The 16,938-nt window shown below is 35.6% G+C and overlaps 1 protein-coding gene across 1 annotated transcript in view; it reads left to right on the forward strand.

The window, feature by feature from the left end:
• Positions 1-16,938, forward strand: part of PTPRD (protein tyrosine phosphatase receptor type D) — a gene marked incomplete at its 5' end in the record, with an annotated part of 277,673 nt that overhangs the window by 174,565 nt on the left and 86,170 nt on the right. Inside the window, 5 exons of the mRNA XM_080361919.1 lie at positions 361-461; positions 1,324-1,583; positions 6,262-6,352; positions 12,709-12,918; positions 16,268-16,428. Coding sequence (XP_080218045.1) covers positions 361-461; positions 1,324-1,583; positions 6,262-6,352; positions 12,709-12,918; positions 16,268-16,428 — 823 coding nt within the window. The remainder of the gene's footprint in view (positions 1-360; positions 462-1,323; positions 1,584-6,261; positions 6,353-12,708; positions 12,919-16,267; positions 16,429-16,938) is intronic.

Raw genomic sequence — 16,938 nt, forward strand, 5'->3', positions numbered from 1 at the left:
TTGAAGCTGTAAATTAAACTGACCGGCCCATTCATAAAAATAGGTTCATCAGACACAAAAGGTAAAGTATGCAAATCTTAATATGTTTTGGATGCCTTAGAATTCAGCTGCCCCTTGCCAAGCAAGTTCTGGCTAACATCTTCACAGTTTTTTCAGGTAAGGAAAATGTACGTGTTGGGTTGTCATTAGGTAAGAGTGAGAATGATTTAAAATGTGATATTTAAATATGAGCTAACAGGTAGGAGAATTGTTGTTGTTTCTCGTCCTAAATGGAAAGCTAATACTCCCTGGTAGCAGTGGATATATGACAAGATCTGAGCTCCAAGATGTTTTTTATGTACATCATTTCTTTTTTTCCAGCAGTGTTTGCAAAAAATTTTCATGTTAAAGCAGTAATGAAGACTTCTGTTTTGCTGTCCTGGGAAATTCCAGAAAATTACAATTCAGCCTTGCCTTTCAAAGTAAGTTACTTTCCATTTATAGAAGAGAAAATACAGAAACTAGAGGATGTCATTCACCTGGTAGCTTACTTTCGTATTGCTGCATTTAAGAATCCAAACTAATCAGCAATAATGACCCAAGCTTTGTTTGACAATATGAGCTTTCCACTGTTGTGGCACTATTTCTGAATCAGGGTCATACTGGTTATTATACATTATATGAACACCTTGCTAATTTGTGGTTTGTTGCTACTACGTTTTAGAGAAAACAGTGAAAGAAAATAATACTATTCTTACTTTTTCTACTCATTTCTGTAGTAACTGTAACTGAGTACCATTTTGGTTTTTATCTCCTCACATTTACAACAACACATTTTTGCATTATAACTTTTTTTTTCTGCTAACTATAATTTTAGCCAGATGAAGAGACTCAATGTAACCTGTAGTCTGGCTTGCATTTCTTCCGCGTTGTTCTTCATCACTTGTGTCATCTCAGGCAGGGGCAAGTGAAGAGCAGATTTCGTGTGCAATAAATGTTGCAAAAACCTTTCTGAATAATGAGTGTGAATCAAAAAGTCAAGGTACCTTTAAGAACATGTGTGCCTTGATATAAATGCTGCATTCAAGTAAAACTACTGAATTTGAATAAGTGAAATTGGATTTTAGGAGTGCTTACACTGCTTTAAATTAATGTAAGTCTTTTTTTCCCCTGAAAGTGAGACATTTAGTTGCAGTAGTGAATTCAAGTACTATCTTGCAGCCTAAAATTGCCAGTAACTTTCATTGTAGATTTATAGTTAGGTTCATTCCTGAATTCAGTGTGACAGTATCAATTGCCTTCTCTTAGTGACTAAAACCACCTACAATTTGTATATTAACTTAGATCCTTTATGATGATGGGAAAATGGTGGTAGAGGTTGATGGACGTGCTACTCAAAAACTGATCACTAACTTGAAGCCAGAGACATCATATTCATTTGTGCTGACAAACAGAGGGAATAGTGCTGGGGGTCTTCAGCACAGAGTGACAGCAAAGACTGCACCAGACGTGCTTCGTACCAAACCAGTCTTCATTGGAAAGACCAACTTAGACGGCATGATAACTGTGGAACTTCCAGAAGTACCTTCAAATGAGAATATCAAGTGAGTGAATGAATGGCATACCATTTTTTTTTATCTCCAGAAAGATGGTTATTCTTACTGTTAATCTAGAGCTGTAGCGGTGGACTAAAGCTTTATTCTTCATAATGGTACACAGAGTTCAGCACTCTGCAGTAGTATTTGGACTAATATTGGACTAATATTTTACAATACTGGGAGTTTCTGTTGCCTCTCTCAAGGGACAAGAGGCCTTGCTGAGGGATCTAGATAGATTGAAGCACTGGGCAATCATCAGTGGTATAAAACTTAACAAGAACAAATGCCAGATTCTGTGGTTAAGGTACTTGAATGCATCCAGAGGAGGACAACACAGCTAGTGAAGGGGCTGGAATGAATGTTCTATGAGGAACAGCTGAAGATTTTGAGCTTGGAGTTTGAGCTTTGAGTTTGGAGAAAAGGAGGCTGAGAGGTGACCTCATTACAGCTTCCTGAGGAGGGGACGTGGAGAGGAAGGTGCTGAGCTTTTCTCCCTGGGATCCAGTGATAGTACTCATGGGAGTGGTTCAAAGCTAAATCAGGAGAGGTTCAGATGACAATAGGAAACATTTTTTTACCAAGAGGGTGGTCAAACACTGAACAGGCTTCCTAGAAAGGTGCTCAATGCCCCACGCCTGTCAATGTTTAAGAGGCATTTGATCAACGCCCTTAATAATGTGCCATAACTTTCCATCAGCCCTGAACTGGTCAGGCAGTTGGACTACCTGACTGTTATAGGTCCTTCCCAGTGAGAACCATTCTATAAGTTTGACACTTAGGAAAGTATGTAAAACTGAGTAAAATCTAGATGGAAATATAGAGAGGAGGATTATCCTTAAGTTTGTAGTTGTTTCTCAGAGTACTTTAGTGTTTTGTCACTGATATAAAATAGCAAACAAGGATTAAGGAAGCCAGTTGTGTTTTGAAAAATATATCCTCTCAAGAAGAATGTATAACCCATTGATGGGTTGCTGCCCTGCTGCTGCACCTTGAAGTACTTAGGCTCAGTCATTCCACCATTATGTGGATTTGTAAAGAATTGTTATTGCACTTAATTCATGTGAATTAATTCTGAAGTATTTTATTAAAAGAAAAACGTCAGGTCTTTTCCACTGGTCCCAGAAAGAAAATGGGAGATTTTGCTGAAAAAATTGCCACAGAGTTTATTAGAGGTGCTTTGGAGTTTTACATTAAAACAGAAATAGGACTAAAGAGCTGACAGCACACAGTCAGCAGGGATTACAAAGGTAAGACAATAAAGATTTGCCAAGAAAACATGAAGCATAGTACAATCAATAAGTGTTATTGCTCTGCTTATAGTGATTCTTGTTGGTCTATAAGGTTCCCATGTGTAATGTAAAGGAAATGGGGAGGAAAATGAGCAAGTCATTAAATATTGTTGGGCTTTCAACTTGTCCTGTCCCTGGTGGATTTTTCCTGATGGCTTTGTAGAAAGCTGCTCCCCTTTTTCATTTCTGACTGAAGATTTTGAGGCAGGTGAGGTCAAGAAAGAAATGAATTTGAGACATTAAAAGGATGAAAAACTGAAAAATGTAGCCATTATCATTAGATTGAGTAAGATGCGGTCAGTAACAAATGCAGCTAAGGAAGACTGAAGATGGAATGAGTCAAAAAAGATTTATGAGGCAGAGCATTCACAGAGAGGAAAAAGTGCAGGATAGCTGGTCAAACAATAGCAGAAGATAGCAGTAGAAAAAGAGCCAATGCCCTTTCTTATATATAGTGTAAAAAATAAGAGGCACTAAGTGACATCAAGGAAGATTCACTAAACCTATGGGGTCCAACTGCCAATTTTGCAGATAATGTATGTCCTCCTTCTGTTTCCTAAGAATATGTGATCATGCTTGAGATAGAAAAAAACTTGATTCACTTGTCCCTTGGAAGTGGGCATACCAAAGCATCCACATGCTGAACAGAAAAAGCTTACCTGATGCTTGTTGGAATATATAATTGTATTGCAGCTATAGTCTTTCTATGAGAAGAATTATTTTATGTAATAGTTGACTTGTTTACATTTGCTGTCACTCTATGGGTACATTATATGCTAATGATTGTCTCTATCTTACTATGTGGTACTATACACTGAGAATTCTTCAATAATATTAATTACACAGAAGGTGAAACAATTAATGGTTTGCTCTAATAAATTATAGTTACATTCTAATGGGATTGAGGATAATATTATAAAAGCAATTGCAATTTATTAAAAGGTGGTGGAAGTAATTTTCATTATTTGAATGTTTGATGGTGATATAGCATAGAAATTGGAAGACCTCACTTTATGTTACATAAAATTGATCTCCTTCACTGCCGTCATCTCAAGTGAGCAGTTTCTTCATTTTCTCGTATTATTTTGGTCTAATCCAGAACAATTTTTATGTGTGAGGGACAGTTCATGTTTCTCTGAATCTCCTCTATCTTTGCAAAGCCTTAGGTAAAAACAGAGTTTTATGGAAGACTTTGCCCTTTGTAATGCTCAGTAGTTCAAGCAATATCCAAGCTAACCCTCCATTTCTCACCCTCCCCTCCTAGAAAAAAAAAAAAAAAAAACAAACCAAAAAACCAAAACAAACAAGCAAATAATAAAACATGTTTTTCAAGGGATGTTACATTTTCTAGAGTTAGCTAAAAATAACAGAACTTTGTAATTCTTTACAATTTTCAGCACTGTATATTTATATGAACAGTTACATTTTTCTGCTTGCTGTTGACATCTTTGTGCTTTCTGCTTTAAAACACTCTCTGTGCTGAAATTCTTAGTGGATGATCAAAGTTATGAGTGGGAGGCATGCATGAAGAAAGTGTGAAAGACTGTGAAAGTAACATTTACATGCTGGATGTTCCTTGATTGAAAAAAAAAAAAAAAAGTAAGAACATTCTGTTAGTTTCAAAAAAGAAAAAGAAGAAGAAGAAAAAAGAATAAGTAAGAGACTGTTCTGCAGTTCATCCAGCAGATGTATCTTCAGTGTCTGAAAGACATATAGGGGCCAGTTCTTCATTGCCTTTTGTTTTGATTCTTAGGCATCTGTTACAGAAAAGTATGTAAGTTGTAGTTATTACATACACAGATATATCGACATTCATTAGGATTTCTTATTCCTGTAACCAAATAATTTTTAAAATACATACTCAGGTTTAAAATCTGTGTTCAACAGGGCTTGCTAGTTTTGAATTAGAACATCAGTGCAAAAAATGCTTTATCATATTGTTACTATAAGAATGTATGCTGCAGATGTTATTTGAATACTGTAATACAGCAAGAGAGCGGCAGTGGGTAACACTTCTTGTTTCTAGTGCGTCCTGTTGGACCTCATAATTTCCACTGAGAAATTTCCCAGATTTCTTAATACAAGTATTAATATGTATGTGCTTTTACTATAGTAGTTAAAAATCCGAAGTTTTTTTTACATTTGTTTTACGGAAAGGAGCTGTAATTAAGAAGAGACCATTAAAATGGTCCAGTGGTGTGCACTAGTATGGAAGAAAGATAGTTTACTGAGTTTAGACTGAGATAATTTTTGATGAGTTGTAAGGCAAGTCCTTGTTTGTGGACTCTCTTTCATTAATCACTTTAGGTTTTGCAATTGCATTGTGTGAGTAAAATGAGTAGTCAGTGCTGAGGAAGCCTGAATGGGCTGTGAAACACGGTGAACTGGGAGAGAATATGGTCCATGAGACACTAAAATTATGTTCCATAATGAAGGGCCAGTGTTACCTTCTTAATAACCTCTGTTACTAGGAAAAGAGGAGAGCAGCCTCTTTCCCTCTCCTCTGAGATGCAGAGTGCTTGACTTTTTGACTAATGTGTTTATCAAGAAGATGTGTGTTATACCATCCCGTATGTCCTGCTGTTGTGATTCTACTGCTTCTTCCCTCACACTATTGTGAAATTATGGATCTGCCTGATGTGTATCCAGGCTTTGTGAAGGAAACAAGGGAAGTGCCATATCTGTATTCCACTAGAAAGTATAATTTACTAGTCTCCATGGGAGGGGGAGGAAGATATTTTCAGGAAAATGTTTCTGAGGAAAACTGATATATGTAATTTGCAAATCCTACCTGTAAAGAGAGCATACATCAAGCTGTCTTGTCTGTGACTGTGAACAGAATACCTAAGCAGATGAAGCTGATGGTGATTGATATTCAAATGTAAAGAGTATGTGTGAGGCGTGTACACTATGTCTTCTTTACTTGCTGTTTATGACAGTATTGGCATCAACAAACACATTATGTTAACCTGCTATTCTCATTATACATGAAAATGGGGGAAGATGGGGTGATAATTGAGGTTTAAATATATGGTAAAATGTTTCAATTTAGAGGTTTCAGGTTTTTTCCAAGTGCGATGGTGGCAGGGCACAAATATCCCATGACTCTTGTATTTCAGATGAAGTAATAAACTACAATCAAACATGTAGTATTTTACAACATTGTAATTAAAGTTTCTTATACATATTTATATGTTTACATGAAAAGGTGGGTAATTAGTACCATTTGTTTGTCAAATGTTTTACACTGGATATGGTTTCAAGAGTGTAAATGTTTACAGCTATGTTTCGAAGGCTGCAGTGTCTGTTCTATTGAGTTCATCTGAACAGACACCTACTCCGTCAATTTATCCATTCCTTTTCCTTCAACTTTTGTCCAACTGTTTCCTTTACAGAGGTTATTACATAGTTATTGTGCCTTTGAAGAGGTCTCGTGGGAAGTTTATCAAACCATGGGAAAGTCCAGATGAAATGGAACTAGATGAGGTACTGTGTGTTTTTGTTGTCATCTTCTCTTTTATTAAAATAAAAATCTTATTAGTGGTATGTGATTAACTCACCAGTTTTACAAGTTTTGTTGTCAGGATATTTTATATTTATATGTGAATTAGCCTGTGGGGACTGAAACAGAAGTTCGAATTACTTAGATTAAAAGACAATAACAGCATTAAGTTGCAATTAAGCACACAAAGTGTCTGATCTCCGTTGGCATTAATATTTTATTCTTTTCCTATTGTAAAGTGTAATGCAAAAGTGCAGGAGGTGAAATGAGTTGTCAGCGAAAGCTTAATCACCAATGATATGAACTCTAATAAAGGTCTGGTTCATTACTGAGGTGTTTACTAAGCCTATAACAAATGCTAAATTGAAATTTGCACTGCAATTTAACATTTGACCTTCTTGTCATGTTTTTTTACCTGATTCTCAGATACTGTAATGCTTCTGGTTATAAAACTTTTGTAGTAGTCTCCGTTCTACTGGCAGTTTGTGCTCAGAAATAAATGAATGAAATAGGAAAGAGCAACATTGTGTCATCATTTGACACTATAAATGGTGTTAACCCAAAGAGTGAAAGTATTTTTATCTTAGGAATAGGCCCAGTGATACTAAAAATCAATTCATTTTTTTTTTATATGTAATAATAATTCCAAGAAGTATAGTGTCCTGTCCTCTGTTATACTGAGGGCAGTATAGCTTATGCAAACTTGTCTGTCTTCTTTCAATCTGTAAGTTTGAAATAATACTAATATTTGTCATTGTAAAGCTCTTTTGAGAGCCCCAGATGAAAGCACTGTACAAAAAACAGGTGGTGTTTTTATTACTATTATTGTTGCATCTGGCTAGGATTTTAGATCTAATTCAGAAGCTATGGTAATTTGTACATGTTATATCTCAGCAATTCAAAGACCAGAGATTAAAGTAAGTTTCTTTGCTCTTCCTGATTTAATGATCTTTTGACTAGATCTGGTCTATTTTTCCATTTTCTTTCAGTGTATTCAAGAGTTTTACTTTACAGATATGCTTCACCATATGCTTCACCATAATACATTCATTGGGAAATAATGATAATCTGCAGGCAATCAAAAGGCTTTTTTTCTTTCTCACATTGACATAATAAATATCAATTTCAATGTTTGCACCAAAGTGTCAGGAAAATAAAGATCTTCAACAAACACTTCTGTAGGAAGGTTTCAAAATATAAACAAAGCTCTTTCTATCTCTAGTCTGGTTTCCGATCAGAAAAGGCAAATAATATGTACAGCAACAGGAGAATCCTTAATCAGAAGATTAAAAACAGCTGTTCAAAGGAAGGCATGGTTTTTGTTACTACTGACTGGCTGAAGCCTTTGTTTCCTCTTGACCATTTTCATTTATGTGATCATCTCATTAGATTCAGTTGCAGTGATTACTTGCTTTGATCTATTAACTTCTTCTCTTTAAAAGAACTTGGATTGTAGATGTGATCAGCTCGTGATCATAGTCCTAGGTGACATCAAATATGGTTAAACAGTAAAACTCTGACAGCAAGATCCATATGATAATGGAAAGCTGATTTAATATTACCACCCACTTTTAACATCCAGAGACTGTAGTCACATTCAGCAGCATTAACAGATTAAAGGATAGGTGCCAGATGACACTGACCTTTTTGGCAATTAAATTCTACTAGTCCTGCTGATTCCCATAACAAAGGGTCATTTTAATCATCCTGCAAGTTGTGGTGCATTAATCTGTATAACAGATTGATAAAGAGCATTTATTAATTCAGAAATATTTGGGTCAGGATGGGTTGTTTCCCACTTCTACTGATATAATTGAGACCACATTGTAGAATTAATGGTGGAAGAAATAAGATATGCATTGACTGGAAAATGAAAATTATTTCTGATAAAGAACTAAAACCCTTGATATATCTTTTACAATTGCCACCAAACGTGTAGTTAGTACTGAGTAGGGAAAAAAATCAAAAGCAGACAGTGATTGTATTTCATGTTAACTCCTCCAATTTCTATTACTTAAGGGCTGTTTTATTTCCAGCTTTAGAAAATGAATGCATATTGTTATTAGATGTACTATTCCTGAGAAACATGTGAAAGCAGTGGCACAATAAATGAATTTAGGGAAAATAAAACAAAAGAAAAGAAAACCAAACCAAACAAACAGAAAGACTAATCACACTTCTCTCTGAGCAAATAGTTCCTGATAGTCAAGTGAAGACACTTGTGCATCTTTTTTTAGTACAATCTCAGAAAAGTATTTGAAACATAATTATTTTGAAAATCTGAAAGGGTTCGACAATACATTTTCAAAATAATTATATTAAAAAAAAAAGTATTTGCTGAAAATACTACCCTGAGTGTTTACTCCAGTACGTAACTGATGAGTCCAAAAGACTCTCCAGTCTTATTGTGATGACCTGACGTTCTCGGTTCCTTGAATCTCAATTCTGAAAGAAACTAAGAGAGGTGCAGAGTCTTCAAATGACAGACAGTAGACTAGATATTGTCTGTCTGACAACAATATTTATTAGAGATAAATCCATTTTTGTTAACTCAAAAATTAATTCTATTTTGGCCATCATGACAGCTAGTGACTTTAAATAGACATGCCGTGCAAATTAATGAAATATGAGCAAAATATTATGATCTGGAGTATTACCTCGTAGTATTACTTTAGATTTGTAAGGAACAAAACCTAAATAAAAGCCTACATGTTAAGCCTTAAATCAATTCAGTAATTTTATTAAAATCCTGGTGTGAAGTATGACAGGATATGTGTGTGCAAGTAATGATATCTGGCAACAACCCTATTTATATATGAAACATGGATGAGGCCAGAGGTTCACCTGATGTCTATCCAGTTCTGTGTAATCAATGTCACAGACAAAATTTTTGTTTACACACAAACACACCTAAGTTTATCTGGCCTTAGGTGATAAATAACTACCTTGAAAAGTTGAACACATGTTATTTGACTCAGGGTAATTAAATTTTAGCATTCAAAACTCACTTCATTCACTCTAATACAGTACTTCAGCATTGCTATCTGTTAAATATATGCATTTTATATTACTAATTCAAAGGCAAGAAATAATTAAAATGAAACATTTCTCTTCCCCTTTCAATCTCAATCTAATGAGTTATTTAAAATCTACATCTGGAAACATATGATAAAGAATTCATTTGAGGTAGCCACGTAACTTTAAATGCCAGTGGAAACTGTACCCATAAAAGAAAATATCATTTATCTTCAGGGATGGCTCAAGCCACGTACCTATCCTCATACTACAACACTTACAGCTCCTGACTTGCAGTTCATATACATGTCACATTGTTATTACCTGAATATCTACGTTTGTGTTTCAGCAGACTTCAGGAGAGACAGAGCGTAGGCCTCTGCATAGCTGTTATCTTTATAAAAGCTGGTTTCATATAGATGCAAACTTTTCACAGAATGCTTCCCTCAGCAGATCTTATGAGGGCTGATGCAGCCTGGGACAAACTTTGATTAGTCTCTGCCTTGTGTCTGCCCTCAGTAACTCTACCCGGGGCATAGGAAGCTACTAACAGATGTGAGAGTCACCTTCAATAAAGCAACTAAATAGAAATCTCCTTAATATTACTGTTCTCTACTGCCCTCATTTTTATACCATGCAAATTTACTCTAGCTGCTCATTAAACTATTTAGGAAGAATGAAAAAGAAATATGAACAGCTGATTGTAGTAGAGTCCTTGAGTAATGAATAATGATTTCTGTCTTAAATTATGGCCAATTCTTTTTCTCTCAGAGGATCTATTGCAGTATACCAGCATTTGTATTGGAGCGTGGAAATTGATAGAGTTAAATGAATGTAAATTCTCTGCAACAGAGAACAGACTCAGCCTTAGAGCTAGAAAGCAGTTGACTGTAGATTTTCAAAGGGGTAACGTGCAAAAGCCCTCAATGCTAAGGCAGTTTACATCCAAGTGGAACAGGTTGCTTCTCTGTCTATCTGTGGCCTGTGTTTGAATTATGTACTTCAATGAGAAGGGATGTTAAAGTAATCAGTATTAAAAACTTGTGTCTCAGTAGCAGTATTAATAGTAGACTGTTTTACATGCATCAGAATAGTTAATTGTGTAATAGCAAAATAGAAGATCCCATGTGGGGAAGGCCAGAAGATGTGCTAGCTAAGCTGAGGCCTAACACTGAAGAAGAGACTGAAGCAAGAGAGAGCTTGCCTGACTAAACGTGTTCTTTAAAATGTATAGTGAAGATGAGAATTTAATCTTTTTTATTGATCTCTGTCTAGCTCTGGAGATTGGTCTCCTCCTCCTAACAAAAAAGTATGCACTAATCTGTTGTATTAGCACTGTTTGTCTGCTGAGAAGCCTAAAACAACTGTGTGACCTTGGAAAAATTTATTATTGCAGTCTGAGACTGCAGGACATTGAATAAGTTTCTTAAGTGAAAAATGACAGGAACCATAAAAAGGCCTTAGAAGTCATCACTTCTCACTCAGGAGAAGTTCGGACTCCTTGTAATGAAATCATATTAATATTTGTTGAATGCCAGTATATTTAAAATGATAAAAGATATTGAATAAGCACTTGTCGGGTTTAATAAGTCATCCATCAATGGATTATACTAGCTGACCTTAAGTTCCTTTATTAGTTAATATATGTTCTACAAGTTTGAGCCTAGCATCCAATCATGTTGTAGGTGTGCTGATGTAAATTTTACCTTTTTATGGAACAAGAAGAAGTTACATTTTGAAAGTCAGATTAGGCAGTTAAAATACAAAGTGTGGGTTGTGTACGATTTGATGGTAGATAATATTTTGTAGTCTAGCAGTTGAAAAGTCGTCTTAGGATTTACATGTCCTGTTACTGATTCCTATCACCAATCTATTGTGTAGTGTTATGCAAAGCATGAAGAACACAACTTTTCATCCTTTTGAACAAATGAATTGGCAGCCAGTTTCAGAGTTGAGATGGAACATATGTTTACAAATAACTCCTATAAACTCTTCTGTGCTTCCTTTACTGTTTGTGGAAAGCACTGTTTTCTCTCAGACATTCAGGAATTTAATATTGCCAGAGTGCTTGGTAGTCCTCATGTTAGCAAGAAAAAAATAGCTATTCATACCTATTCTTTATTGAGTTGTTTGTATTTTGGAGTTACCAGGAAAAAGTTTAAAATACTTAATATAAATTGATTTTCAAAAACCTGGATTTTTTTCAATTTTGTATTTTTCATCCTGGTTTTTACATAATTAAATCATATGAGTTACTAAGATTTGTTGTATCAAACAGGACATAAGAAAGTACCTTGCGTATTCATAGGGAGGGAAAAAATATTATTATGCATTAGGGAAATTATTGTCCTTTCAAACTCAGTACTGGTGAAGCCCCAGCTTGAATCCTGTGTTCAGTTTTGGGCCACTCACTACAAGAAAGACACTGAGGTGCTGGAGAGAGTACAGAGGAGGGCAACAAAGCTGGTGAGAGGCCTGGAGCACAAGTCCTTTGAGGAGTGGCTGAGGGAACTGGGGCTATTTAGTCTGGAGAAAAGGAGACTGAGGGGACATCTATTGCTGTTTACAACTACCTGAAAGGAGGTTGTAGCATGGAGGGTAATGGTCTTGTTTTCCAAGTAGCAAATCATAGAATGAGAGGAAAAAGCATTAGATTTTGCCAGGGGAGGCTGAGCTTGGGTATTAGGAAATAATTCTTCACGGAACGGGTTGTCAAGCACTGGAATAGGCTGTTTAAGTGACCATCCCTGATGATTTTTAATAGATGTGTAGACGTGGTGCTTAAGAGACATGGTTTAGTGGTGGGCTTGGCAGTTTTAGGTTAACAGTTAGACTCAATGATCTTGAAAGTCTTTTCCAAGTGAAATGATTCCGTTATACTGTTCTGTGACTGAGTTCATATATATACACACACAAATATATATGATATGTAATATGATTTTTATATATATATATATATGTATGTCCTCAGAGAAGACATATTGCATTATCAGCTTCCCCCCCCACCCCAAGACAACAATATCAGGCACTGAAAATTGATCTAATTGGTTTATGTTTGTAGTCCAGGCAGTGCAATTGCTGCCTAGTATCATATCTTAACAAGAATGACAGTAAATTGGAAGACTTTGCAAGAACTGATTTACTGATACTGATATGCCCCATGAAATGTGGATAAATTGTAGTTTTATACTTCCTGGTCATGCATTAAATTTTCTCATTACATTGTCAATAAGTTACCTCAAAATTGTTTACAGTTATCTTTCTGTTCTTGCATTCTGTCTCTCTCACTCTGTCTCTCTCTCTTGCCCCTCCCTTCGTCCTAAAGCTGCTTAAGGAGATAGCTAGGAAACGCAGAAGCATTCGTCTTGGAAGGGAAGTTGAATTAAAACCATATATTGCAGCTCACTTTGAAGTTCTTCCCACGGAGTTCACGTTGGGGGATAAGAAGCATTATGGTGGCTTTGAGAATAAGCAACTGCAGAGTGGTCAAGAATATGTCTTCTTTGTGTTGGCTGTAATGGAGCACTCAGAATCTGTAAGTCAGTTAATATTTTTCCATCCCAAAATTGCCTTTCCACAGTCATTAAAACATTTTTTCAATGCTTCTTTCACTTTCCAAAAGCCATTTTTTTTACAGTGTGTGTCAGAGCATCTCTATAGCGAGTGTTTCCTTGCTTAATTCCAGTTAAGTCCTTTAACTTCTCTATTTTGCTTGCATCTTTATATGTTACTTCTGTGTATAACTGAAACCTAAGGATCACCTTTTATTAGCTGTGTTGTGATCCTTTGCAAATTATGTGCTCTGCTGTATGAGATCATTGACACAGGTTCTGAGGCATTAAGTTCATATCATCTTCTTTCTCCATGTATTTTTAAAAAGAGTTTCTCTCTTGCCTTAATACTACCAGTGAATAAGAAATAAGCACAGATAGCCTTTTTAGTTACAGTAATTCCCTAACAACTTTACCAGTGAATTGTTAAAAGTTAGAAAATATTTCAATAATAAGGAAATTCCTGAGGTCAGCTAAATAATAAGCTGTTGTCCCTCTTTATGTAATTTATCTTGTAGTTATGTCTCTTAATACTTCAGTTAATCTGCTGTGTGTAGTAAAACAAACAAACATACAAAATAGGATTGCTGAAGGAAGATGCAATACACATTAGCATTTTAACATGCAATCTGTAATATGATATCTTTCTAATTTGCACCTAAACCTGACAGATATACTTACTGACTCAGCCATTTGAAACTATTACACCAATAATGTGAATTCTAGTAAAATACTTCCAGTGCTTAACCTTACAAGTGCTCTCTTGATGTCAACAGAATTTGCCTACTTAAACACAATGAAGAGTTAGTTTCAATTTGGATACTTTTGTATATACAGCTTCATTTGAAAATAAAGTAACTGCCTCCTGTAAGCTCTAACATAAAAGTTTACCTTTCAGTGGTGGTTCCGTAGACAAACAATTCTGAAGGCGCTGTGTCAGAAAGGTTCAAACTGGAGAAGGTGGATAGCTTTTGGCTGTAAAGTTAGATGGCCAAAAATCTATGTGTGAGAAATTACCTGTATTAAAATTGATCTCTTCAATACAAAGTACCATTTCTGATTTATTTTCCTATATTAATTAAGGCATTGGTCGTGTCATATAGCCCTAATGTTATTACTTTTTTAGAGAGAAATTGTGATGAAAAAGCAGGAATAAATAGGGTTGTAAATTTACAGCCGAAAAGGCTCATATGGCAAAATATATCCAGGAACCTACTGGTGAAGATTTCAAAAGTCTGTACTAAACTTATATTATGGACAATATCTGGTTTAGTATGCTGCCTAAAACTTCCATGTGATTAAGTAGCACAAAGTGGTCACAGGAAGTGAAGAGTTTATAAGGGTGACTGAGCTTCAGCTCCCAATGCTCCAGTGTATCAGCTCTCAATATAGTGTTTTTTTTTTTCTAGGACTACAGATTCTACTGATGTATGAGTTGTAACTTGTGAGGGGTGTTTTTCCTCAATATTCAAAATACTTTCTACATAACATTTCTCCTTCAGAGAACACAAGATTTCTCTCTTGGTTGGAAGAATGGAGAGCTTGCTTTACAAGAGAGCATGGAGAGGTCTGAATTTGTTTAATTGAGTAAAATGGAAGCTCAGAGAGCATACGGTTACAGTCTATCAATATATTAAACATGTTATCGAGAGGAAGGATAAAATAGATACATTTGGCAAAATAATGCATTACTTTAAATTAGTCATTAATACAGGTAGGTTGAAAATTAAAAGCAAAATCCTATTTATTGAAAAGCAGCTAGTAGGTGCTCAGACTGCTGTCCCTCAATATCCCTCTGTATCCTTCTCCAGGCATTTTTTTTTTGCCTGCTCCAAAGGAAGAGGCTAATTACAGGACTTTCTTACTGTAGCCATGGGCTTTTTTCTGTCTTTTGAGAATGGTGAAGCTGGGAAAAAAATCTCAGTCAACTCAGGTTGTGGAAGTCAGGTGTGGAACACAAAGACTCCCCCATTTCCAAACAGCAGTCACAGACTTTCAAAATGTCAGTTGCTAGGTTTAGCAAAAGAGCATAACATAACTGACATTGTTGGCATGGGTACTAGCTCAGTTCCAGCTAGTGTGCTTCAGCTTTGCCAGTCCTAATCCTGTCTGACCTTAAACCCAGACACTGTTGTAGCCCAGAGCCCAAAACAAGGCCAAATGAAGTGTAAAAAAACATGTCTCCTTTAAGACATGTTCTGTCTTAGGGCATCTTTCAGAATACAATGCACACGTGGTAAATGAAAACTAATCTCTCCTCCTTGTTATCATACTCTCTCTTAGCTGGCATTCCTGATCTACTGCTGAATCAAGTTTGTCACTCCTTTGCAAGAGCTGTAGTTCAAACCCTATTGTAGTGCTGATGTAGACACTCCAAAAAACACAAGAAATAAATACAAATCATTCTCCACTTCTAATTTTACTGTATCTTAGAGTTTTTCAAGTGATCCAATTTTAGCAGGCTGGCTCTTCAACCTCACCTATCTGTAATTTCAACTTTGCACACAGTCATAGATCAGGTCAGACCAGAATGAAAATAAAAGGTTATTTTCTTATCACAGGTCTCATCCTAGGCCAGCTGGCTCTACACCAACCAGTAAGGCAAAGATTTTCAACAGCCTGTTTTGGTTTGTAATTTTAGCTCTGCCCCTAAGTAGGACTTCGAGTATTTAGCTTCCCATCATAATCTACAGTGACTTCTCCTGTTTTTCACTTTTAAATTCAAGTTGTCTCCATCTTCTGTAAGAACACTCTGTTTATCAGACAGTTTTTGACTGACACTTTATCAGACTCTGTAATCAAACAGTTTTTGCCATAGGACCCTTTTCTAGGGACCATCTACATTCAGTCCCCTTTATTTTTACCTATATTACTCTCATTCTTTCAAAAGTATCCTTCGATATCTTGCAGGAAAAAATAACGTTAAGCCAATATGAAAATAAACAAAAAACAAAAACAAACACAAAACCCAAAACAAAGCAAAAACCAAACAAAACTAAACAAAACCCCACAAAACTTAGGAAATGATGGGTTATATTCCTCAGTTTCCTAATAGTTCATTTTCTCATTCTCTGCTTAAGTTATGAAGTGTTCTGTGAAAGGCTGTTAACTCATTTTTCTGCAGATCACTGCTAATATGTGGAGCACAAAATATAGTAAGAACAACACACCATTCAGTTTGCAAGTTTATATACTGCGTGACTTGAAGACAAAGAACATTTTCACATTGCTATGTTCACTGCATCATTATCTTGTGTAGATTTCGTTTAAATCTGTGATAGTTAATATTTTCAATGCACTCGTTTTTCATTAAGATTTATTTTATTCATATAGACCATGTATGCAACCAGCCCATATTCTGATCCTGTTGTGTCAATGGATCTTGATCCTCAACCCATTACAGATGAGGAAGAAGGCTTGATTTGGGTTGTGGGACCAGTTCTTGCCGTGGTGTTTATCATCTGTATTGTTATTGCTATCCTTCTTTATAAAAGGTAAGTTTAGGTTTCAGCTTTCTTACCAGGTGTGTAACTTTCTGGTATATTGGCCATTTCCAAACTATATTTTTTGTCCTACAATAGTAATAGTCATTGCTTTGGGATATTTCCATATTTATTAATGGTTTCCAGAACAGTGCCAAAATTTTAGCAGATTGACTGAAAGTTTCCAATAATTATGGGTACATGGGTACATTTTTCTGCTGATGACACCCATTAACATTTCTGCATTTAAATGTTTTCCTGCTTTGCATACATTTCTGAAGAAAATATGTGCTTGCATATAAATATGTATGGAATTCACACGTTTGACTTTTTAAAACTTATTTTTAGATGTATAATAGTAATACATTAGAGGTTACATTCAGCTTGATGTTTAATGTGATTTTCATCTCCACTCAAGTAATTTGAGTTTTTACTTTTGACAGTTGGCCTCAATTTGGCAGTGTATCTATATGAATTAGAAGCTCTGAACTGAGAGATTAAAGAAACATCAGTAGCTGTTTT

This window comes from Nesoenas mayeri (genome assembly GCF_963082525.1).
Source record: "Nesoenas mayeri genome assembly, chromosome: Z".
NCBI lineage: Eukaryota > Metazoa > Chordata > Aves > Columbiformes > Columbidae > Nesoenas > Nesoenas mayeri.